A 26077-nucleotide genomic window follows, 5' to 3' on the forward strand; every position below is an offset into this window, starting at 1 on the left:
GAGTAGCTGGGACAGGCACCTGCCACCGCGCCCGGCTAATTTTTGTATTTTAAGTAGAGACGGGGTTTCACCATCTTGACCTGGTTGGCCTCGAACTCCTGACCTCGTGATCCACCCGCCTCGGCCTCCCAAAGTGCTGGGATTACTGGCGTGAGCCACCGCGCCCGGCCAGCTTTAGATTCTTTTACCACGTTCCCGAAGGGAGAGGAACTGAAAATATCTAAGGAAGGACTACTATGAATCTTCTCTGAGTGGCAAAAACCAGAGAAGGTTTTTGGAGCCAGGGCTGCAGTTAAGTTGCCAAGGGGCAGAAATGTAAGCAGTTCCTGGTTTAGTTAAAATATTTTAATTTTTATTTTTTTAAGCCTGGCCTTTTGGGTGAAGGAGTAAAATTAGGCACTGGGGTCTGGGTAGGGGGAGGATACTCATGGGCGAGTATGCAACCCTAGGGCCACAGCACCCAAACTGTAGGGGAAGAGGCGGGGCGAGAGGGGACGAAGTAGAGACAGCAAGAGAGACTCACTTTTGAAAGGCACTTTCGGTTAGAAAGCATTCTCACATGCTTATCTCATCGCACACAGTATCCTTTCTGCTGGTCTCCAGCATCTACAGACGTTAAAGGCCCAACAGGAGGGCCACCTTCACACGAGATTCCGAGGAGGGCCTCGCTACCCGCCAGTTCCCGCGGCTCGGCAGTCCGCCGCGAGCGTACGTCACTCGCCTGCCGCCAATCGGCGCCCGGCAGGTCACCTCTCCTCCCAGGGCCCGCCGCCCCGCCCGCCGCCCAGGCCGAGGCCGCGAGTGCCCGCCGGCCGCTTCCGCTCTCGGCGCAGGCGCTGCAGCTTGGCCAGAGCAGAGGGGGCTCGGGAGAGGAGTGGACGCCGCTGGCCAGGATGGTGCTGGAGAGCGTGGCCCGCATCGTGAAGGTGCAGCTCCCCGCATATCTGAAACGGCTCCCAGTCCCTGAAAGCATTACCGGGTTCGCTAAGCTCACAGGTAATCCTCCCCCATCAGCTAGTCCCCATCCTTGCACCCTCGCCAAGCGGGGGAAGGAGGCGTAAAAATCCTAGGGCCAAGGGGCGGGACGGAGCTCGGCGCCTGGCACGTGATCCCCGCGCGCAGAGGAAGGTGGGCGCGCGCCGGCGCAGCTGCCTGGGGAACGCCTGTGCGATGCTTGATGTCCCGGGGTCTTTTGTCCTCGGAGTTGTCTCCGGTGTCGTTCCGTGGCAAGATACCAGGTTTTTGCAGAGAAGGTGCTGAGTTGGGAACAGGCCAGTCTCTTTCATCTCCTGTCCTGCTCATCGTTCTCTGTAGCGTACTTGTTTATTTTAAAGCGGGCTAAGTCGTCGTTATCTAAGGCCTCATGTAACAGGCGGCCCCAGCTACCGGCTGGGTTGTACCCTCAGCGTGTGGGTGGGAGTGTGTGGGAGAGAAATATAGACTTACACGTAACACGTATATGACCGTTTTATTTAGTAACGAAATTAGGAGATAACCTCCATTCCCTCAGGTTAGAATTGACCTATCATAGGGGGCATTTGAGGTCACCTACGTTTCTACGGTCCCGGGGCCTGCTGAGGTAACTTAAGTTGGAAGAAAGATACCTTACCCAGGAAAGTATTCGAAGGCCGGTATGAGGAGTGAAATCTTAGAAAATGAAATTTAGTGAATATATGTAACGTTCTGTACTTAAGGACCCTCACTTAACCCACACAACTCATGAGGATTTCACATCTAAAGGATGAAAACCTCCAGAATGCAGTCAACACTTGGGAGATAGTGTTGAGTTATGAGCATTTCATTGTAAGGGGGATATTTCTAAACGGAACTCAGACCGAGTAGGATGGTGAAGGAATCAGCAAGTATTGAACTCCTATGTCCTAGGTTATCAGGAAGTGCAAACATGAATTAAGATAATTCTGAGGTAAATAGGGTTGCTTCGCCGGGAACGTTCTAAAGATCGGTAGTACCTGACCTAAAATACAGCAATCGCACAGCTGTCTGGTAGAAGAAAAATAAGATTTGTGTGGACTAAAATATAGAACTGATAACAAATTAACCAAATTAGTGAAGGTTATTGGGAGGTGAATTTCAGTCTAAGGAAGATTTTTTTTTTTAATTAAAGAATGCTTTCCCCAAACAAATGTGGTGCTTCAGTGATAGCCCGTCTCAAAGATGAAAAAAACAAACAAAAAGACTCTGGTGGTGGGTGGTCGATAGATTTAGAAGGGATAAACTAGGTGACAATTAAATTCTCTTCCAAATCTAGAGATTCATTGAATTATGGTCAGACAGACGCTCTGTTGAGTGGATTGTGAGATTTTAATATTTTTTAAATATTAAGAGTTTTAGTAGAAAACATGCACTTGAATAGAAAGCATGGTAACAATAATAAACATTAAAAAGGAACATCTGAACATCAGAAGCAATGCAAAAGTAAAATAAAATGAAAAACGTTTCACATCAAGTGTTTATAAACATCAAATCTTTTGATCCTACCAGTTTACTCTGACAGAATTGCAGCAATTCCATAAAATTTTGGCTTTCCCCACTTCTTTTACTTAAGTACTTTACATATTTTAATATAATCCTCATTTTTTCCCTAACAACTAAATACTTATTTTAGTTTTAACATCACAATGGGCCTAACCATTCATTCCCTTACAGCTGGAAATTAGAAATGTTTCTATTTTTTAAAATTCATTATGTAATAGTTCATTGGCAAGTAGGCAAATACCAGTTGTCATATTTCTCCCTTTTGGATGTCTTCACTTAAATAGCAAGACCAGGCCAAAACGGTATGATCATATTGTGACATTTGTACCCTTTTGTCATTTTGACATTTGTACCTTCTTACTAATTTGCATAAGTTAACTGTTGAGGAATTTTTAACAGTCAGGAAAGGAAAATGTCCAATGAATTACATATGTTTTTTCCAGATGGTGGCTGCATTTGTATTAGTTTCAGTTCTCTGTAAATCAAGTATAATTGAAGAAAATTAGAAAGTATGAAACTAGATTTAATGGCTAGATTTTAGAAGTATGCTTTCTTTTCTTGAGGATCCCTAGTGTCAACAAATATTTAATTCCTATTAAAGACATTAAGAAAACTCAACCAAAATCTTTTCCCTCTTAAATCAAGAATATATAGTAACTTCCTCTTAAAAGTTGTTAAATATTTAATATGAAGACTGATTCTCAGAAATAATGACCATTCTGAGAAGTATTTTAATAACATACATTTAACTTAAGTCCCATTACAGTGTGGCTATAGTTAATAGTTCTCATTTTATTGCTAGTTTATTTAGGAAACATGAACATGCTTGTAAAGTTAGGTTTATGAAAAACATGAGATAGCCCTTTTTGGATTGGACAAAACAATTGCAGGGTTTATTTTGGAGTACTATAGAAGAAAAATTTCAGTGGCTATTTTCCACTCTAGGTCTCCATTCTGAATAGATTGTAAGAGTTAATGACATTTGGCTTTCTTAAATGAGTTACTTGTAGAATCCATAATGTACACTTTTGTTAAAAAGTTGGAAGACAACTTTTTAGCAATTGTTTAAAATGTCTAGGGGACCAAAAAATATTTCCATTTTCTTCTATGAAAATTAGAGCAAAAAACAATACAGTTCACATTATTATTGCCTACATTTCGTTCTCTGTTTAAGTCTAGCTGTTTTTTAAAGCTATTGACTCTCTTATGATGACTCTGCATTCTTAGAAACCACATGGAGATCTTTAATGACCATATACTAGTTAAGTGCAGGCAGTTCTTACCTATCAGAAACAACTTAACTATCTTTGTTTATGTCACATTTTCAAGAGTGAGGCATTCAAGATAAATTACTGTAGCTAATTTATGTTTAACTTAGGTTTTTTTGTTTGTTTGTTTGTTTGTTTTGAGAGGGAGTCTCTGTTGCCCACACTGGAGTGCAGTATCGGCTCACTGCAACCTCTGCCTCCTGGGTTCAAGTGATGCTTATGCCTCAGCCTCCTGAGTAGCCGGGACTACAGGCATGTGCCACCATGCCTGGCTAATTTTTTGTATTTTTAGTAGAGACGGAGTTTCACCATGTTGGCCAGTTTGGTCTCGAACTCCTGACCTCAGGTGATCCGTCTGCCTCGGCCACCCAAAGTGCTGGGATTACAGGTGTGAGCCACTGCGCCCAGCCCTACCTTAGGTTTTAAGTGGTAATAGTAAACCTATGCATTGAAAATATTTTATCTTTTCTACAGTTAAGAAATAGAAATAATTCTGTGTTTAGCTACAAATGATAAATGAGAAAATATGTTATAAAATAACCAGCAACCAAGCTGCCAGTATTATTTTTATGGTAACATAAGATGATATGGCTATATTATATGTAGATGTTTGAAAATCTGAAATGGAAAAATTCTGTTCTAGTTCTGTGGAATGTAATTCCTCATCGAGATCCAAGTTTGTCTATAAGTACGTTAAAAAATGTTTTAATAATAGTATTTATATATCATAAGGAATAGGTGTCATAGCTAGCCTGTGTCACTATATATAATAAAAGGTTAAACCTAATTTTGTTTCTCAAAGAAGATACTTCGTTTTAACAGTGTCTAAACTTTCAGAAAATTTATGTTAAAATTGTTAGCTACCGTATCAGTCTGTTTTCATACTGCTATAAAGAACTGCGCAAGACTGGGTAATTTATAAAGGAAGAGGTTTAATCCACTCACAGTTCAGCATGGCTGGGGAGGCCTCAGGAAACGTACAATCATGGCGGAAGGCGAAGGGGAAACAAGGCACCTTCTTCATATCATGGCAGGAAGAAGTGCCGAGCAAAGGAGGAATAGCCCCTTATAAAACCATCAGATCTCATGAGAACTCACTCACTATCACAAGAACAGCATGGGGGATACCACACCCATAATCCATTTACCTCCACCTGGTTTTTCCCTTGACACGTGGGGATTATGGGGATTATAATTCAAGATGAGATTTCAGTGGGGACACAAAGCCTGACCAAATCAGCTATTCAAGTTGCTTTGAAATTTTCTTTTCTGACTAGATTTTGGTTTTCTTTTTTGAGAAAGGGTTTCACTCTGTTGCCCAGGCTGGAGTGCAGGTGGCATGATCTCTACCCACTCATTGCAGCCTCGACTTCACAAGCTCAAGCCATTCTCCCACCTCAACCTCTTGAGTAGCTGGTACTACAGGTGCATGCCACCACACCTGGCTCATTTTTTTGTATCTTTTTTTAGAGACGGGGTTTTGCCATGTTGCCCAGGCTGGTCTTGAGCTCCTGAGCTCAAGCTATCCACTCACCTCAGCCTCCCAAAGTGCTGGAATTACAGGTGTGAGCCACTGCGAGTGGCCTAGATTTTGTTTCTTTGATGGTGCTGGTTCTTTCATTCTTCCTTTTTGGTCCTGTTATTTATCTCAATAGTGGGATACGTGGAAGGCTGAGGCCAGAGAATTGCTTGAGTCCTGGCACTACATTCCAGCCTAGGCAGCAGAGCGAAACCATCTCTTAAAAAAAAAAAATGGGACGTAAAAGTCAATATGAATATTAGGTCGTTGCTCAGTATTGAGCTCGATAAGAAGATGAAGAACTCATTTAAAAATTGGCAAAACAGGCCAGGCATGGTATGGCTCATGCCTTTAATTCCACCGCTTTTGGAGGCTGAGGCGGGCAGATCACTTGAGGTTGGGAGTACAAGACTAGCCTGGCCAACATGGTGAAACCCCGTCTTTACTAAAAATGCAAAAATTAGCCGGGTGTGGTAGTGCACATTTGTATTTTCAGCTACTCAGGAGGCCGAGGCAGGAGAACCGCTTGACCCAGGAGGCAGAGGTCACAGTGAGCTGAGATCATGCCACTGCACTCCAGCCTGGGCAACAGAGTAAGACTCTGTCTTCAAAAAAAAAAAAATTGGCAAACAGAAAAAGAACAAAATCTTATCCTTTGCAGCAATATGGATGCAGCTGGAGACCATTATCCTAAGGAGATTAACACAGAAACAGAAAACCAAATAACACATATTCTTACAACTGGGAGCTAAACGTTGAGTATTCATGGACATGAAGATGGCAACAGTAGACACTGGGAACTGCTAAAGGGGAGGGAGGCAGGAGGTCAAGGGTTGAAGACTATTGGGTACTATGCTCACTACATAGGTGAGAGGATCAGCCATATCCCGAACCTCAGCATCACACAATATACCCATATGACAAACCTGCACATTTACCTCCTCAACCTAAAACAAAAGTCGAAATTATATTAAAATATTTTAAAAAGGAAATTTGGGCACACACAAAGGGAGAACACCGTGTGAAGATGGAGGCAGAGATTGGGGTGATAGGCCTACAAGCTAAGGGACACCACAGCTTCTCCCTCAGATCCTCCAGAAGGAACCAACCATGCTGACACCTTGATTTTGGACTTCTCGCTACTAGAACTGTGAGTGAATACATTTCTGTTGTTTTAAGCTAAAAAAGAAAACGAAAATGCAAGCACAAACACATTGTTCCCTGCAGTTTAGGGAATCCCAGTAGAGACTACTGCTCACATTTGTTTTCTCTTCTCTGCTTTAATGGCCACTACCTTAGTTTTATCTCAAACTATTTTCTTCCAGACCATCTCCATGGATTTTCAACAGGTTGTCTTACCTTGTCTTCTTCCACTAGCCCTCTCTGCTATTCCTGTGGCCCTCTAATCCATCTTCCATCTGATACCAGAGTGACTTCATAGGTGAACAATTTCCTAGTTAGGTTAATATTCAAATATTTCAGTGGTTTCCTATTATGCACAGGTTAGATTCCTACTTACCTGTTGAATATCAGAGCTTGTCATCATATGGCACCTGCTCAGTTCTACAGTTCCCTTTCATTAAATTCTAACAATACTATGGTGCTTAGTTTCCCAGACACTTAATGTATGTCATATCTCCATACCTTTGCCTATGCAGCTTCCTTTGCATGGAATGAAGCTCTTCCTCCCATATTCCCATGAACTTCTGTACTCTTCATCTTTCAGAAACCTATTTAAGTATCAAAACCTGTGCAGTTTTTGCTCATGCCAGTAAAGAGTGAATAACTTGTACCTCTGCGTTGCTTCTGTATGATTGCTCATACTACACAGTACTATAATCGTCTTTTATAGGTCTGTTTTCCATACTAAATGGCAAGCTCCTTTCTAACAGGGACTGTGTTTTATAATTTTTGTATCTTCAGTACCTGTCCCATCACCTGATATATGTGAGTGAGGTATTACAATTTTAGAAGGTGCTGAAAGTTTTTTTCTTAAATATTTTAAGTAGTCTTCCTGTATTTTAACTTACACTGTTATTATTCATAAGCCATGAACAAAGACAAATAAGTCCAGACCTTGTAGGAATTACCTCAAATGCCAGTTTATTGGAGTACGAACTCAATTAGGCTAAAACTTACTGAGGTCTTGGTTTATGGTAAGTCTCTGTTGAAGGGTAGGGAGTTAGGGATTTTTTGTTTAGTTGGGGAGGAGACAAATATTTACCTAACTATATAGTTTTAAGGCAGAATGCATTAATAGTTTGAATTGTGTTCTGTAGTTTTTACTGAGTGGGTTCCTACTTCATTCATTTCTCCCAGCAATCCTATGAAGTTAGAAGACTCTTTACTTTTCTTTGTGCCTTGAAAATTCTGCTCTCAAGTGCTTAAGCTCCTGGCTTCTTATTCGTTAGGTCTCTGCTTAAAGGTTCTTTTTTCAGAAACCCCTGACCCCTTACCTAAAATTGCAGCCAACCTACTGCTTTGCCCCAGGTTAGTTTTTCTCTTATGTCATCCTTTATTTCCTTTATAACAGTTACTACAGTCTGTGATCATCTTGTTTATTTGTTCACTTGTTTATAGTCTCTGTCCTCTGAAATATATACCCTATGAGAGAAGGGACCTTATCTATTAGCCTGTATCCCCACATAGTGCAATTTGTGGAGTGTGGTGGGTACTAAGTAAATACTGTTGAACAAATGAACTTACAGTTGTTATTCCTGCTTTACAGACAAAAGAAACCTGGTTCCAAGTATATGAAAATCTGGATTTACACCACAGATAAACTGAATTAGTTGTTTACTGAAGTCCTGTTCTGTGCAAATTACTAAGCACTGGTTACATAGATATAAATAAGACAGCTACTGTATTTGCATTTAGCACAGTATCTCTACATAGTAGGTGTATTAGTCTGTTTTCACACTGCTATAAAGATAACTACTCAAGAGGCCAGGTGCTGTGGCTCACGCCTGTAATCCCAGCACTTTGAGAGGCCGAGGTGGGCAGATCACGAGGTCAGGAGATTGAGACCATCCTGGTCAACATGGTGAAACCCTGTCTGTACTAAAAATACAAAAAAATTAGCTGGATGTGGTGGCGCACACCTGTAATCCCAGCTACTCAGGAGGCTGAGGCAGGAGAATCACTTGAACCCGTGAGGCGGAGATTGCAGTGAGCCAAGAGCACGCCACTGCACTCCAGCTTGGTGACAGAGTAAGACTCCATCTGAAAAAACAAAAAGATAATACCCAAGAGTGGGTAATTTATAAGGGAAAGAGGTTTAGTTGACTCACGGTTCTGCATGGCTAGGTAGGCCTTAGGAAACTTACGGTCATTGTAGAAGAGAACGCAGACACCTTTTTCACAAGGAAGCTGGAGAGAGAAGAGTGAGGAGTGAAAGGGCAAGAGCCCCTTATAAAACCAGATCTCATGCGAACAGCATGGGGAAAACCACTCCCATGATCCAATCACCTCCCACCAGTTTCCTCCCTCAACATGTGGAAATTATGGGCATTATAAGAGGTGAGATTTGGGTGGGGACACAGAGCCAATCCATATTATTCCACCCCTGGCTTCTCCCAAATTTCACATCCATTTTGCATTTCAAAATCAATCATGCCTTCCCAGCAGTCCTCCAAAGTCTTAATTCATTTCATCATCAACTCAAAAGTCCACAGTACAAAGTCTCATCTGAAACAAGACAAGTCCCTTCCACCTATGAGCCAGTGAAATAAAACACAAGTTAGTTCCTTTTAAGATACAATGGCAGTACAGGTATTGGGTAAATACACCCACTCCAAATGGGCAAAATTGGCCAAAACAGAAGGGCCACAGGGCCCATGCAAGTCTGAAATCCAGTGGGGCAGTCATTAAATCATAAAGCTCCAAAATGTTCTCCCTTGACCCCATGTCACATCTGGAGCACACCGATGCCAGGGGTAGGCTCCCATGGCCTTGGGCAGCTCCTTCATGGGCTGGCATTGAGTGCCTGCAGCTTTTCCAGATGCATAGTGCAAGCTGTTGTTAGATATACCATTCGGGGTCTGGAGCAGGTAGCCGCCTTCTCACGGCTCTGCTAGGCAGTGACCCAGTGGGGACTCTGTGTGAGGGCTCCAACCCCACATTTCCCCTTTGCACTGCCCTAGCAGAGGTTCTCCATGAAGGCTCCACCCCTGCAGTAGACTTCTGCCTGGACATCCAGGTGTTTCCATACATCCTGTGAAATCTAGGGTGAAGTTCCCAAACCTCAATTCTAGACTTCTATGCATCCACAGGCCCAACACCACATGGAAGCCACCAAGGCTTGGGGCTTGCTCCCTCTGAGGCAGTGGCTCAAGCTGTATGTTGGCCCCTTTTAGCCATGGCTGGGACACAGGGCATCAAGTCCCAATACTGCACAAAGCAGCAAAGCCCTGGGCCTGGCCCACAAAACCATTTTTTCCTTCTAGGCCTCTGGGCCTGTGATGGAAGGGCCTGCTGTGAAGACCTCTGACATGTCCTGGAGACATTTTCCCCATTGTCTTGGCAATTAATATTTGGCTCCTTGTTACTTACGCAGATCTCTGCAGCCAGCTTGAATTTCTCCCCAGAAAATGGTTTTTTTTTTTTTGTGGGGGGGGGGAAGGAGGGGGACAGAGTCTCGCACTGTCACCCAAGCTGGAGTGCAGTGACACGATCTCAGCTCGCTGCAACCTCCGCCTCCTGGGTTCAAGTGATTCTCCTGCCTCAGCCTCCTGAGTAGGACTACAGGTGTGCACCACCATGCCCAGCTAATTTTGTATTTTTAGTAGACACAGGGTTTCACCATGTTGGCCAGGATGGTCTTGATGTCTTGACTTCCTGATCTGCCCGCCTCAGCCTCCCAAAGTGCTGGGATTACAGGCATGAGCCACCAGCACCCAGCTGGGTTTTTATGTTGCATCATCAGACTGCAAATTTTCCAAACTTTTATGCTCTGCTTTCCTTTTAAACCTAAGTTCCGATTTCAGATCATCTCTCTCTCAAGTTAAAGGTTTCATAACTCTCTTGGGCAGGGGCAAAATGCCACCAGTCTGTTTGCTAAAGCATAGCAAGAGTGACCTTTGCTCCATTTCCCAATAAGTTCCTCATCTCCAGCTGAGACCACATCAGCCTGGATGTTATTGTCCATATCACTGTCAGCATTTTGGTCAAAACCATTCAATAAATCTCTAGGAAGTTCCAGACTTTTCCACATCTTACTGTCTTCTGAGCCCTGCAAAGTGTTCCAACCTCTGCCAGTTACCCAATTCCAAAATTGCTTCCACATTTTCGGGTATCTTTATAGCAGTACCCAACTCTCTGTTGTAGCAATTTACTGTATTAGCTTTCACACTGCTATAAAAGAAGTAAAAACATAAAATAAAAATACTACCCCAAACTGGGTAATTTATAAAAGAAATAAGTTTAATTGACTCACAGTTACGCATGACTAGGGAGGCCTCAGGGAACTTACAATTATGGTGTAAGGGGCACCTTTTTCACAAGGAGGCAGGAGAGAAGAGTGAAGAGCAAAGCAGGAAGAGCCCATTTTAAAACCAGATCTCATGAGAACTCACTATCAGGAGAACAGCATGGGGGAGATTGCTTTGATGATTTAATCACCACCCACCAGGTTCCTCCCTTGACGTGGGGATTATGGGATTACAATTTGAGATGAGATTTGGATGGGGATGCAGAGCCAAACCATATTAGTAGATACTTAATAATTATATAGTAAATATTTAATTTTTATAGTAATAATTACATAGTAAAACTGTTTAACAATGAGAAATTGATTTATTCTTTCAGAAAATGTTTAGTAAGCACTTAATAAAAATCAGAAAGGGGGGGATTGATTGGAAAAGTACTACAAGAGCAAACTTTCTGGGGCAATGGAAATATATTTTGTCTTAGGCGGTGTTTATAGGTCCATATAGTTCCAAAACTCATCAAACTGAGTGCTTCACAAACACAAAGCTTGGCCAGGTGCGGTGGCTCACGCCTGTAATCTCAGCACTTTGGGAGGCTGAGGCAGGCAGATGAGAGTTTGAGACCAGCCTGGCCAACATGGTGAAACCCCATCTCTACTAAAAATACAAAAATTAGCAGGCGTTTTGGCAGGCACCTGTAATCCTAGTTACTCGGAAGGCTGAGGCAGGAGAATTTCTTGAACCTGGGAGGCAGAGGTTGCAGTGAGCCAAGATCATGCCACTGCACTCCAGCCTGGGCGACAGAGCGAGACTCCATCTCAAAAAACAAACAAACAAACAAAAAGCTCAATAAACTGAACTGTAAATTAAACACTTCAAACAAAAGTAAGTTAAATAAATTGAGCCAGACATTATATAGACACTGGGGACACAGATGATCAGACAAATAAGGTCCCTGGCCCTTGTATCTCTCTTTTTCTTTCTTTTTTTTTATTTTTTTGAGTTAGAGTCTCTTCTCTGTCTCCCAGGCTGGAGTGCAGTGGTGAGATCTTACCTCACTGCCACCTCCACTTCCGGGATTTAAGTGATTCTCCTGCCTCAGCCTCCTGAGTAGCTGGGATTACAGGCGCGTGCCACCATGCCTAGCTAATTTTTTGTATTGTTAGTAGAGTTGGGATTTCACCATGTTGGCCAGGCTGGTCACGAACTCCTGACCTCAAGTGATCTGCCCACCTCAGCCTCCCAAAGTGCTGGGATTACAGGCGTGAGCCACCACGCCCAGCCCCCTTGTATCTCTTATGTTGTGATTGGGGAACATGATAGGTAGATGCAGCCATTAAAATTTATGTTTCCAACTGATATTAAGGAGTTGGGGAAATAATATAATAATCTGACATACCATTAAGTGAAAAGTACAATAGAGCCTTATTTTTTTAAGCATTTACAGCCTATGTATTTACATACCAAAAAAGAGATACATTTACCAAATAAATACATAAATGTTATTCTTTATAATCCTAAGACAAAAATAAATATATGCTGAATAAAATACATTATTTTATACAAAAATTTGCTTGGTGTGGTGGCGCACGTCCATAATTCCAGCTATTTGGGTGGCTGAGGCACAAGAATCACTTGAACCCGGGAGGCAGAGGTTGCAGTGAGCCAAGATCATGCCACTGCACTCCAGCCTGGGTGACAGAGTGAGACTGCCTCATTAAAAAAAAAAAATTATTTTAAATTATTTTATTTGGTCAGGCACGGTGGCTCAAGCCTGTAATCCCAGCACTTTGAGAGGCCAAGGTGGGTGGATCACCTGAGGTCAGGAGCTTGAGACCAACCTGACCAACACGGTGAAACCCCATCTCTACTAAAATTCAAAAATTAGCTGGGCGTGGTGGCGTGCGCCTATAATCCCAGCTACTCGGGAGGTCACTGAGGCACGAGAATCGCTTGAACCCGGGTGGTGGAGGTTGCAGTGAGCTGACACTGCACTCCAGCCTGGGAAACAGAGCGAGACTCTGTCGCCAAAAAAAAAAAAATTTTTTTGCACATTATTTACAGTTAGTCTCCTTTCAAAGTATCTAAAATGTCTGTAATAGCTGAACATATATCAAACAGATCCATAGGGACTAGCACATTTAAAAATTTTTTTTAAGTTTCTTGTTTGATTCTTCTGTATTTTATCTTTCTTCATATAAAATCAGCCTTAATTGACAGAGAAATATTCTATGTACTCATTCATATGTGGGAACTAAAAAAGTTGATCTCATGGAGATAGTCAAATGGTAGTTACCAGAGGCTAGGAAAGGTTGGGAGGGAGAGAATGAAGAGAGGTTGGTTAATGGGCACTATAGTACAGTTATATAGGAAAAGTTCTAGTATTCAATAGCATAATAGGGTGACTATTGTTATCAGTAATTTTAGTGTATATTTTAAAATAGCTAGAGAAAATTTGGAATGTTCTCAATATAAATAAATGATAAATGTTTGAGTTGACGAATATCCCAGTTACACTGAGTTGATCATTGCACATCGTATGCATGTATGCATGTATCAAAATATCACATGTACCCCATAAATATGTACAGTTATTATGTATCAGTACAAAAAAATCAGCCTGAATAAATGTACTTACAGTCATTTGAATTGAGCTTTTCAAGCTGTATTGCTTTCATGTATAAAGTTTTTCAGTAGTTAAATTGTAATTGGTTATCTTTAAAAAGTTGATTACGTTAAGAGTTTGGTAAGTTATTACTTTGTTGTAGGAGGTAATGGTACCTCTCATTACTGTATTTTTAAGCGTAGTGTTTTACCAAGGAATTAAGTGTTCAAAAGAATATTTTCTGAAGCAGATTTTAAAACAGTAATAATACCATTTGTTCTTGAGGTTTGTGGGTTAAGATAGGAAATGCTATATTTAAGAGTCTAACGTTAAGGTTTTCAACCAGGCATGGTGGCTCATACCTGTAATCCCAGGACTTTGGGGGGCTGAGGCAGGCGGATCACTTGAGGTCAGGAGTTTGAGACCAGCCTGGCCAACATGGTGAAACCCCATCTGTACTAAAAATACAAAAATTAGTCAGATGTTGTGGTGTGCTCCTGCAGTTTCAGTTACTTGGGAGGCTGAGGCAGGAGGATAGCTTCAGCCTGGGAGGTTGAGGTTGTAGTGAACCAAGAGCACACCACTGCATTCCAGCCTGGGCAATGGAAGTGAAACTCTGTCTCAAAAATAAATAAATAAGGTTTTCATCTTTGCGTTCCCATTCACTTGCTTTTTGATAAATTTAAGCTCTTATGACTTCTAAAATATTGTAATATGTACAGTAATACTTAATGTTATTCTACATTGAACAAACATCTAATGACTGCTATTTCAAGTTACATACTGGATGCTGGGGCCAATTGCGAGCTAAGATAATTAGATAAAACAGAAGGAACTCTATATGCAAAGAACTCAAAAAGGCTGCTTACTAGACAGTAGCTTTGGCTGGCCTCAGGTACATGAAGAGATCATGTTTGTGGAAGTTGAAGCTGGAAAGGTAGCCTTGCCATTCTGTGGAGATGGCACTTTATAGAGCCAGTGATCTATAGTAGCACTGTCCAGTAAAACTTGGTGGTAATGGAAATGTTCTCTGTACTGTTCAATATGATCGTCACTAGTCACATGTAGCTAGCTATTGAGCCTCTGAAAGGTTACCAGTGTGTCTTAGAAACAGCATTTTACATTTTACTTAATTTTAATTTATTTACATGTGAATAGCCACATGCGTTTTTTTTGTTTTGTTTTTGAGACGGAGTCTTGCTCTTGTTGCCCAGGCTGGAGTGCAATGGCATGATCTTGGCTCACTGCAACCCCCGCCTCCTGAGTTCAAGCGATTCTCCTGCCTCAGCCTCCCAAGTAGCTGGAATTACAGGCGCCTGCCGCCACGCCTGGATAATTTTTTGTATTTTTATTAGAGATGGGGTTTCACCATGTTGGCCAGGCTGGTCTTGAACTCCTAACCTCGTGATCTGCCCTCCTCAGCCTCCCAAAGTGTTGGGATTATAGGCGTGAGCCACCATGCCCACATGTGTATATTAACCGTGTTTTCAATTTTCTGTATTTTATTATGCTTTAATATCTTAGGAGCCTTGTTGGCTGTGGAGACGATTTAATTCCTAGAGATACTAAATAACTTGCCTGTGAGCATGCCTTTCATATGCAAACCAACCAATCCAAAGCCCATGCCCCCAACCACCTCCTTTATCTAACCCTTACACATGAAGTCAATATTTCTCCAGTCAATATTTCTCCTGCCCTAAATCACCCCAGGGACAGGTAGGAGACGACTAGGGACCACTATTTTTGCCCAGAACCCACTGAAATTATTCAAGCTAGCCAGTCCTGAACAGTTTCCTGCCTTGCCTTTTCCATGGAAACCACAATAAAGGCCTGTGTCCATGCTTTTTTCCCTTTCCTCTTTCTTCCTCCTGATCAGCCCTAGTACCTTCTCATGTGGCCTTGCATTGCATAGTGTATCCTCTCCACTTGGGAACTATAAGTAATAAACTGTTATTTCAAGACAGTTTCTACAAGTCTATTGGGTACAAATCTAAACAGTATGGCTAGTGGTGCCCATATTGAGTAGCACAGATCTTATACATAGGCCTCCTTCTCCCCCCAAAAATAGTTCTTTGTCATCTCCAGAGCTTTAATTCACTCAAAGAACCTATTTGGAGTGTCTCCACTTTGGTTATGAGAATGTAACAGCCAACATGGCAAACAAAGTTCATACTTTTACAGAGTTTTATTCTGGTAACTACAAGATTATATTCCTGAAGATTTTTGCCCATATAGCATTGTCAAGTTATTTGGCAAAATATTTTTTTCAAAGGAGTTGCTAGTACTTCCTCACCAATCTCTATAATCTCTGAATAAAAGCTACCATTTATTGTGTCTTTTTTGCCAGCCACTCTTATAGGTGCTGTCTATGCAAATGGTAGATAAATAGGTTTTTTCATTTAGATTTCTTTTTTTATTATTATTATTATTATTATACTTTAGGTTTTATGGTACATGTGCGCAATGTGCAAGTAAGTTACATATGTATACATGTGCCATGCTGGTGTGCTGCACCGACTAACTCGTCATCTAGCATTAGGTATATCTCCCAGTGCTATCCCTCCCCCCTCCCCCCACCCCACAACAGTCCCCAAAGTGTGATGTTCCCCTTCCTGTGTCCATGTGTTCTCATTGTTCAATTCCCACCTATGAGTGAGAATATGCGGTGTTTGGTTTTTTGTTCTTGCGATAGTTTACTGAGAATGATGATTTCCAATTTCACCCATGTCCCTACAAAGGACATGAACTCATCATTTTTTATGGCTGCATAGTATTCCATGGTGTATATGTGCCACATTTTCTGAATCCAGTCTATCATTGTTGGACATTTGGGTTGGTTCCAAGTCTTTGCTATTGTGAATAGAGCTGCAATAAACATACGTGTGCATGTGTCTTTATAGCAGCATGATTTATAATCCTTTGGGTATATACCCAGTAATGGGATGGCTGGGTCGAATGGAATTTCTAGTTCTAGATCCCTGAGGAATCACCACACTGACTTCCACAAGGGTTGAACTAGTTTACAGTCCCACCAACAGTGTAAAAGTGTTCCTATTTCTCCACATCCTCTCCAGCACCTGTTGTTTCCTGACTTTTTAATGATTGCCATTCTAACTGGTGTGAGATGGTATCTCATTGTGGTTTTGATTTGCATTTCTCTGATGGCCAGTGATGGTGAGCATTTTTTCATGTGTTTTTTGGCTGCATAAATGTCTTCTTTTGAGAAGTGTCTGTTCATGTCCTTCGCCCACTTTTTGATGGGGTTGTTTGTTTTTTTCTTGTAAATTTGTTGGAGTTCATTGTAGATTCTGGATATTAGCCCTTTGTCAGATGAGTAGGTTGTGAAAATTTTCTCCCATTTTGTAGGTTGCCTGTTCACTCTGATGGTAGTTTCTTTTGCTGTGCAGAAGCTCTTTAGTTTAATGAGATCCCATTTGTCAATTTTGGCTTTTGTTGCCATTGCTTTTGGTGTTTTAGACATGAAATCCTTGCCCATGCCTATGTCCTGAATGGTAATGCCTAGGTTTTCTTCTAGGGTTTTTATGGTTTTAGGTCTAACATTTAAGTCTTTAATCCATCTTAAATTGATTTTTGTATAAGGTGTAAGGAAGGGATCCAGTTTCAGCTTTCCGCATATGGCTAGCCAGTTTTCCCAGCACCATTTATTAAATAGGGAATCCTTTCCCCATTTCTTGTTTTTTTCAGGTTTGTCAAAGATCAGATAGTTGTAGATATGTGGCATTATTTCTGACAGCTCTGTTCTGTTCCATTGATCTATATCTCTGTTTTGGTACCAGTACCATGCTGTTTTGGTTACTGTAGCCTTGTAGTATAGTTTGAAGTCAGGTAGCATGATGCCTGCAGCTTTGTTCTTTTGGCTTAGGATTGACTTGGCGATGTGGGCTCTTTTTTGGTTCCATATGAACTTTAAAGTAGTTTTTTCCAGTTCTGTGAAGAAAGTCATTGGTAGCTTGATGGGGATGGCATTGAATCTGTAAATTACCTTGGGAAGGATGGCCATTTTCACGATATTGATTCTTCCTACCCATGAGCATGGAATGTTCTTCCATTCAAAACCGCTCAACTACATGGAAACTGAACAACCTGCTCCTGAATGACTACTGGGTACATAACAAAATGAAGGCAGAAATAAAGATGTTCTTTGAAACCAACGAGAACCAAGACACAACATACCAGAATCTCTGGGATGCATTCAAAGCAGTGTGTAGAGGGAAATTTATAGCACTAAATGCCCACAAGAGAAAGCAGGAAAGATCCAAAATTGACACCCTAACATTACAATTAAAAGAACTACAAAAGCAAGAGCAAACACATTCAAAAGCTAGCAGAAGGCAAGAAATAACTAAAATCAGAGGAGAACTGAAGGAAATAGAGACACAAAAAACCCTTCAAAAAATTAATGAATCCAGGAGCTGGTTTTTTGAAAGGATCAACAAAATTGATAGACCACTAGCAAGATTAATAAAGAAAAAAAGAGAGAAGAATCAAATAGATGCAATAAAAAATGATAAAGGGGATATCACCACCGATCCCACAGAAATACAAACTACCATCAGAGAATACTACAAACACCTCTACGCAAATAAACTAGAAAATCTAGAAGAAATGGATAAATTCCTCAACACATACACCCTCCCAAGACTAAACCAGGAAGAATTGAATCTCTGAATAGACCAATAACAGGAGCTGAAATTGTGGCAATAATCAATAGCTTACCAACCAAAAAAAGTCCAGGACCAGACGGGGTCACAGCCGAATTCTACCAGAGGTACAAGGAGGAACTGGTACCATTCCTTCTGAAACTATTCCAATCAATAGAAAAAGAGGGAATCCTCCCTAACTCATTTTATGAGGCCAGCATCATCCTGATACCAAAGCCTGGCAGAGACACAACAAAAAAAGAGAATTTTAGACCAATATCCTTGATGAACATTGATGCAAAAATCCTCAATAAAATACTGGCAAACCGAATCCAGCAGCACATCAAAAAGCTTATCCACCATGATCAAGTGGGCTTCATCCCTGGGATGCAAGGCTGGATCAATATACATAAATCAATAAATGTAATCCAGCCTATAAACAAAACCAAAGACAAAAACCACATGATTATCTCAATAGATGCAGAAAAGGCCTTTGACAAAATTCAACAACCCTTCATGCTAAAAACTCTCAATAAATTAGGTATTGATGGGACGTATCTCAAAATAATAAGAGCTGTCTATGTCAAACCCACAGCCAATATCATACTGAATGGGCAAAAACTGGAAGCATTCCCTTTGAAAACTGGCACACGACAGGGATGCCCTCTCTCACCACTTCTATTCAACATAGTGTTGGAAGTTCTGGCCAGGGCAATTAGGCAGGAGAAGGAAATAAAGGGTATTCAATTAGGAAAAGAGGAAGTCAAATTGTCCCTGTTTGCAGATGACATGATTGTATATCTAGAAAACCCCATTGGCTCAGCCCAAAATCTCCTTAAGCTGATAAACAGCTTCAGCAAAGTCTCAGGATACAAAATCAATGTACAAAAATCACAAGCATTCTTATACATCAATAACAGACAAACAGAGAGCCAAATCATGAGTGAACTCCCATTCACAATTGCTTCAAAGAGAATAAAATACCTAGGAATCCAACTTACAAGGGATGTGAAGGACCTCTTCAAGGAGAACTACAAACCACTGCTCAAGGAAATAAAAGAGGATACAAAATCATTTAGATTTCTTTGGCATGATGTTATATCAAAAATAATTCCATTTTGGAAGAGTTCATATTGTTTTTCTTTCAATAGTTAAATAGTACTATTATCTCTTGAGAGTAGTTTTACCAAGAGAGGAACAGAATTTAATTTTAGATCTATTGGGTTTGATTCATGATAACTGACAACAGGCTTTGGATTTAGGGTGTCCTGGACTAAACCTGCTTAGGATACAGTTTTCTCACATGTAAAATGGGGATAATAATAATACCTACCACATATAGTTGTTTAAGCTAACATAGTGTTAAATGAGCTAGTGCCCTTATACTCTTAGTATAACCTGTTCATTTATCTTTAATGTTTATTAGCATGCGTTAGCATATTATTTCCTGTTTTTCTCTTTTCTCAACTAAGCTATTTCCACATAGTGCCTAGCAAGGTATCAGATTAGGCATTCAGTGAAGGAAGTTAACTGATAATTCTATAAGAACAGAAAAGAGCCCAGCAGAGGCAGGGTGCTAGCAGACATTTGATAAATGTGTGTTGAAATGTTTATCTTGGTTTCCTGGTATTTTTGTCTCCACAGGCATCGGGACTGTTTCATTTGTATCACTTATATTCCCTGTCCCCTTAAGACAGGTTAGGTACTCCAAAAGGCTTTAAGTGAAGTTTATGGAATTAGATATATCTTAAAATGAGAACATTCAACATAGAAAGTTTCAATTTGTTCTTTAAAATAGTAGCTTTTACACAAAATTTCAGTGCTCTTTAGCAACATTTACCAAAAATGTACCTTAAAGCATCAGAGGATATGTTCTCTCTGATATTATGAATCAGTGGTAAAAATTTTGCAGATATTCCATTGTATGATTTTAGACATAGTATTAAGGAGATAAGAGTTAAAATGTTTTCTTAACCTATAAAATATACATTGAATTTTGTTCATAGTTATAGTGATCATAATTCCTAAAATAAAAATAGACAAACACAAATAGACTTGATGTAGACAATGAGATAGGATATTTGAAATGGAACCTATTTCTGAAAAGTTAGGTTTCTAGTTTCACTGGTCTCAAATTATAAATAAAGTAAGGTGGTCTTTGGTAGAGCTGGCTTTATTGTGTTTATTCACAATTTTATGGATCCATTAAAAAGGAATTAATGTGAAAAGTAACAGATAAAGAATAAGCTCAAGGATGAAACTAGACATGCTACTTTGAATTCTTTTCCAAGAGCACTGCAGATTCTGACAAATCTACATGTTTAGTTTCAGAATGGCTTCGGTTATTGCCTTTCCTTGGTGTACTCGCACTTCTTGGCTACCTTGCAGTTCGTCCGTTCCTCCCAAAGAAGAAACAACAGAAGGATAGCTTGATTAATCTTAAAATACAAAAGGAAAATCCGAAAGTAGTGAATGAAATAAACATTGAAGATTTGTGTCTTACTAAAGCAGCTTATTGTAGGTGTTGGCGTTCTAAAACGGTAAGATGTCTGTTTACATGTACACTAAAATTTTGCAGTGCTAGGATTGTTTCGCCTCTTAAATCCCCAGTTTTGAAGTTCTTTAAGATGAGAGAATTTTCTGTAATATTTGGTATTGAAAGACCATATTCCTAAATTGAAGTTTTCATGTCATGATAGATAACTACCTACATTAGAAAAGTTGGAGCAGCAAAGAAGAATAAAAATCTCATGCCTTCGCAATGTTCGGCATTTATGTAGAGTAACATGTATTTTAAAATACACATTCTTTGAGAGAGTACATAAGGTTTAATGGAAAAAAGCTTTGGTGTCATAGTAAATAGTGGTCAAATATACTTGTCACAGTATGAGTTTGGTTGGACAAGTTACTTAATTTTTAATCTCTAATCTTCAGGGTTTGTTTGTTTTAACCTGATACATCCACATTACATATTTTTGAGAAGTGAGATGATATATGTAAACTGCTTTAATAATATGAGGTAGTAAATGATAGCCTGAATTATAGATGATTTTTAATGTGGGAAGGAGTTTGGAGTGATAAGTACTATAAGTAGTTGACAAAATCTGTTTTCTTGTACTTGATCATAGATTATTTGAGGTTTTTAGTACAGTATTGCTCATCACAACATCCTTTGTAATAGCAAAATTTTTATAAACTAAATATCTGATAAAAAGGGAATGATCATGTTTTTAAAGGATATATAATGACATGAGATCCTGATATAAGTAAGAAAGCATATTACAGTATGATCCCGATTTTGTTTAAAAAACGAATACACGCAGGCCAGGCGCGGTGGCTCACGCCTGTAATCCCAGCACTTTGGGAGGCCGAGGCAGGCGGATCACGAGGTCTGGGGTTCGAGAACAGCCTGACCAACATGGTGAAACCGCGTCTCTAGTAAAAAATACAAAAAAAAATTAGCCAGGCATCTGTAATCCCAGCTACTCAGGAGGCTGAGGCAGGAGAATCACTTGAACCCAGGAGGCAGAGGTTGCAGTGAGCCAAGATCACGCCACTGCACTCCAGCCTGGGTGACAAGGCGAGACTCTGTCTCACAAAAAAAAAAAAAGAATACACACAGTAAATGCATAGGAAAAAATATACCAAACTGTTAATTATTATTACCTATATCTGGATGGGTTATGAGTGAATTTTTAAAAATTTATTTTTATTTATTCTTTATTTTTGCGGGGGACAGAGTCTTGCTCTGTCACTCAGGCTGGAGTGCGATGGCATGATCTCAGCTCACTGCAACCTCCACCTCCTGGGTTCAAGGAATTCTCCCACCTCAGCCTCCCAAGTACCCGAGACACAGGCGTATGCCACCACACCCAGCTAACTTTTGTATTTTTAGTTAGAGATGGGGTTTTGCCATGTTGGCCAGAATAGTCTTGAACTCCTGATGTCAAGTGATTTGTCCACCTCTGCCTCTGAAAGTGTTGGGATTACAGGCGTAAGCTACTGCACCCAGCCTAAAATATATTTTTGTTTTCAAAAATTGTGTGGTATGCATGAGTTTTATAGCAAGAAAAAATTATAATTTATTTTGAATTAAATTCCATTGTTTTAAAATTAAGCAATAGGTGAGCTCGAATTTCAAGCTCCACAAATGACCAAGAACTTATTTGATTCCCTTTTAAACCTGTTGTCTATTTTAATCACTCATATGGAATCATTCATAGGTTTTTATGTAAAATCTAAACCAAATAATGAAGTAACTGTTTAAATTGTTAGATTTTGAATATGGTTCAGTTGGATATAGAATGTAACTATTACTCACGAAAACGATCTGATTTTTTTTAGCAAGTGATATGCTTTCTTTCTGAGAGCATTTCACAAATGTTTCTACCTAATGAATCATATTTTAAAAATAACACTTGTAATTCTTTTTTCTTTTTAGTTTCCTGCCTGCGATGGTTCACATAATAAACACAATGAATTGACAGGAGATAATGTGGGTCCACTAATACTGAAGAAGAAAGAAGTATAATAATAATAATAATATTATAACAATATTTTCTCATTCTTTGTGTATAGAAAATTTTAAAATGGTGGTCTTAATTATTACTACTGGTTGAACAATTATTTCTTCCAATTTATTTTCTTCCTGCACTACTGTTTGTATTTGATCCTTTGTCTATTCAGTCACTTAATTAAAAATTAAATTGTCAAGCCTCTTATTCTGTCTTCAAAGAATTAATGTATCTTCCAACAATAAAATCACTTCTGATTTTAATCTAGGAAAGCCTAAATTGTGGCTATGGATCCAAAGCTATTTGTTTCTTTGAATATCAATATTTTCAACAGGATCTTGTATTTAAAATTCCCACCTACATTGTTAAATATGTTATTTTTTCATATCTCTTTTGGTTTTGATAATCTGAAGTGTTTTTTTTCTCCTTTTGGCCTTCCAAACTGCATTTGTTTAGGTGAATTAAGAAAAATATCGCCATCAAGAATTACTTGTGTTTTCACAGAGATAGATTCTTTGCTTTATAGAGATTGTTGTGTATTTAATATGAATATCCCAGTTTTAGAAAAGAAGTAAACCGGATACAAAAAGTTCCATTGAGGAACAGTTATTTACAGTATAAAAGATTTGTTTACTTTACAAAAGGCTTGTGTCTGTTTGTGTGTGTGTATATTTTAAACTGTTTGACTCAGTGACAGCTGGGGTGGAATGGCAAGAACACTTACAACCAAACTCATGGGCTGCTGCAATTTGAAGATCAATTGGTAATAAACATAAGACATATTAATTCATATTAAAATAGTTCAGTGTTCAAAATTGTGCTTACCTGGACATTTTTCTCTTTTTAACACTATAAACCATTAAAATACAGTCATCCCTTGTATACGCTGGGGACTGGTTCCAGGGCCACACATATACCAAAATCTGCCCATACTCAAGTCCCACAGAAAGTCTTGCAGAACCCATATGTAGAAAAGTTGGCCCTCCAGTTGACCCTCCGTACACATGAGTTTCACATCCCATGCACAAATGCTGATCTGTGTGACCTCACCTGCATTTGATTGAAAAAAGTATGTGCATAAGTGTACCCACCCAGTTCAAACCCATGTGTAAGGGTCAACTGTACAAAAAAGTTTGCAAAGTAAACGTACTGGAGAATCTTTAAAATTTTTGTGCTTTTTAATCCTACTATTATGAGTCTTTTTAGTTTCATCTTACATTACTACTCTCATAATAGCTATCCTTAGCCAGGTGCCATGGCACAGGCCTGTAGTCCCAACTGCTGGGAAGATTGAGGTGGGAGGATGGCTGCAGTGCCGGAGCCCAGGAGTTCAAGGCCAGGCCGGGCAACAGAGTGCTCTGCTTCTGCTGGGCTCTGTAGGGAATCCTTTCTGTTCTGAAAGAGTTACCATTTAACCCCCTTCACTGAGTGCGTTTCTGAGACCTTGTTAGGCACTATGGAAACTGCTTAGTTGAGAAAAGACAAATACAAAAGCTTTTCTTTAGTCTATTTAAGATACAATTTATTCAGTTCACTTTGCTTCCCTTTTATAAGAAGGTACAAAAGGCAGACAGAGGTAATCCTTCTAGAAATAAAACTAATTGTTATTGAGCACTTGTATGTTCCAGACACTACACTAAGCATGATACTTGGGTTTTTAATTTATTACATGTAATGTCAGTAGGTTCAATTACATGATCGTAACATCTTCATGACCAGCAGCATGTATTTTAGAGTTAGAAATGTAGTCAGGTTTTTGAGAAGTTTTACAAGGTGTATGTCAAAAATTGTTGTTCTTTCCTCACATGTCAGTGGGGGATAAATACAGCATTGCTCTCACTTTTTTGACTCTGGGTACTTTTTCGGATACATTTTCTTCAACACTATTAAGGGGCCTCACTGTCAGATTAACCAATTATTTTTCCACAGTTGGTCACCAGACTTCGGAAAAAATCCACCTCACCAAAATTTTGGATATCCTGGTCTGTGGTGATGAAATGCTTTTCTTTTTGTAAAATCTATCACTGCATTTCACAGCAACTTGTTTTCACACATGTTCTAGTGGTTCCCATAACTTAGATTTTACAGGAGGCAAATTTACTAAAAATGAGGAGACTAAAATGAATAACTCTGAATTTTGTCAAATAACATTGAAAATGAATTATCTCAGAAAAGGTAATTTTAATACCCCAAAAGTAAGATGGTTATACTCTCAGAATAAAGACTTTTTCCCTGCCAAATTTTCAGTTGTTAAAATATGCTGAGTTATGCCCATATCTTTTCCCACCTGTGCAAATTTTTCAGAAGCCTAGGGTTGGTAGTAAGCTGTTGCTTTAATAACTCCTTTAAATGAGCATTATTAGCAGTTTCCATTACTTCTTGTAAATTTACACAATTTTATCTTGTCCATCTTTAAAAAATAGATATCTAATAACCAAATGTATTTGAATTGATACAGTATAAGTAACTTGTAGAACTTGAGGATAAGTGGTAAAAGAAAAGAAGTAACTTGGCTCTTGAATACATGTCTTGGGTTTCTAGAGCCTTCAAAATACAGCCCTGTTGTTACTGTGTCACATGATTGTTTTGAGGGCTGCTTCTGCTTACCTAGGAAACTACTCATGCCTTACTCAGCAAATGAGCACCACCATTACATAAACATCAGGTATCCAAAAGTGTTAGCAGGCTTGAGGTATGAATGATTCATTCATATGGGTAATTAAGCAAGTTGAATTATGGAAAGCACCTCACAATTCACACAATTCAGCTTTGAGTTCAATGCCAAATATGATGATTCATTAAGTTGCCTTTGTATTTTGTAACCTAATTTGTTAATAAGTTACAGGAAGCCAATTAAGCCAGCTGCTGATCTATATAGTACTACCTTCCTCATTGTGATTCTATAGTCTTCCAATCAAAATGTGCTATCAGAATCTGTATAGAGAGTTTGTAAATTCCACTATTTAACAAGGTTCGTAAGAATTTAGGTGGATGTTTTATTTGATACCTACCAAAGAAACCTAACTAATTGTATAATACTTAACCCATTTAGAATTCAGTTGTGGCAGCATAACCAATCTGGAGAGACCAGGGAAGATGTTACTAATGCTTGTACTTTATTCAGAAGTGAGTGCCTCATTGGCTTGGTGCAGTGATTACACACCTGTAATCTCAGCACTTTGGGAGGCTGAGGTGGGTGGAGTACTTGATCTCAGGAGTTCCATACCAGCCTGGGCAACATGGTGAGATCTCATCTCTACAAAAAAGTACAAAAATTAGCTGGGCACAGTGGCGCACCTGTAGTCCCAGTTACTCAGGAGGCTGAGGCACAAGAATCTCTTGAATTGAGGAGGCCAAGGTTGCAGTGAGCCAAGATCGTGCCACTGCACTCCAGCCTGGGCAACAGGAGTGAAACCCTATCTTAAAAAAAAAGGTCTTTTTTTTTCATCTAATCAAATTTATTGTGGCAGAAATCAGTACGAAGTTCATAGGACAGGAGGAAACCAATATAAACATCTCAGCATTGTAGGAAATTTAACCCATGGAAAGCAGGGCTGAATTAAAGACCACTTTGAAGGCCAGGAAAAA

General features: G+C 39.7%; 2 protein-coding genes across 3 annotated transcripts in view; one reads left to right on the forward strand and one right to left on the reverse strand.

Annotated features, from left to right (window-relative positions):
* The first annotated feature begins 753 nt into the window (after positions 1-753).
* CISD2 (CDGSH iron sulfur domain 2) lies at positions 754-23132 on the forward strand. Its single transcript, XM_054553523.2, has 3 exons — positions 754-996; positions 20301-20515; positions 22417-23132. Exons 1-3 carry the CDS (start codon positions 894-896, stop codon positions 22504-22506), a joined length of 408 nt encoding a protein of 135 aa, XP_054409498.1. The 5' UTR covers positions 754-893; the 3' UTR covers positions 22507-23132.
* A 1187-nt stretch (positions 23133-24319) lies between these two features.
* The window catches only part of SLC9B1 (solute carrier family 9 member B1), a 133786-nt gene continuing 132028 nt past the window's right edge, over positions 24320-26077 (reverse strand). For both annotated transcript variants that reach the window (XR_008524227.2, XM_054553520.2), the window contains one exon: positions 24320-25745. Coding sequence is in view for 1 of the 2 variants with exons in the window: in XM_054553520.2 (XP_054409495.1) it covers positions 25740-25745 (6 nt within the window). In the remaining variant the exon portion in view is untranslated. The remainder of the gene's footprint in view (positions 25746-26077) is intronic.

Source organism: Pongo abelii, chromosome 3 (genome assembly GCF_028885655.2).
Source record: "Pongo abelii isolate AG06213 chromosome 3, NHGRI_mPonAbe1-v2.0_pri, whole genome shotgun sequence".
NCBI classification, from domain to species: Eukaryota; Metazoa; Chordata; class Mammalia; order Primates; family Hominidae; genus Pongo; species Pongo abelii.

Bases quoted from the DNA above. Each gene is read 5' to 3' on its own strand.
- CISD2 (XM_054553523.2), top strand. From the start codon at position 894: ATGGTGCTGGAGAGCGTGGCCCGCATCGTGAAGGTGCAGCTCCCCGCA. The intron at 997-20,300 runs GTAATCCTCCCC...CTACATGTTTAG, and splicing joins CGGGTTCGCTAAGCTCACAG to TTTCAGAATGGCTTCGGTTA. The intron at 20,516-22,416 runs GTAAGATGTCTG...TTTTCTTTTTAG, and splicing joins GGTGTTGGCGTTCTAAAACG to TTTCCTGCCTGCGATGGTTC.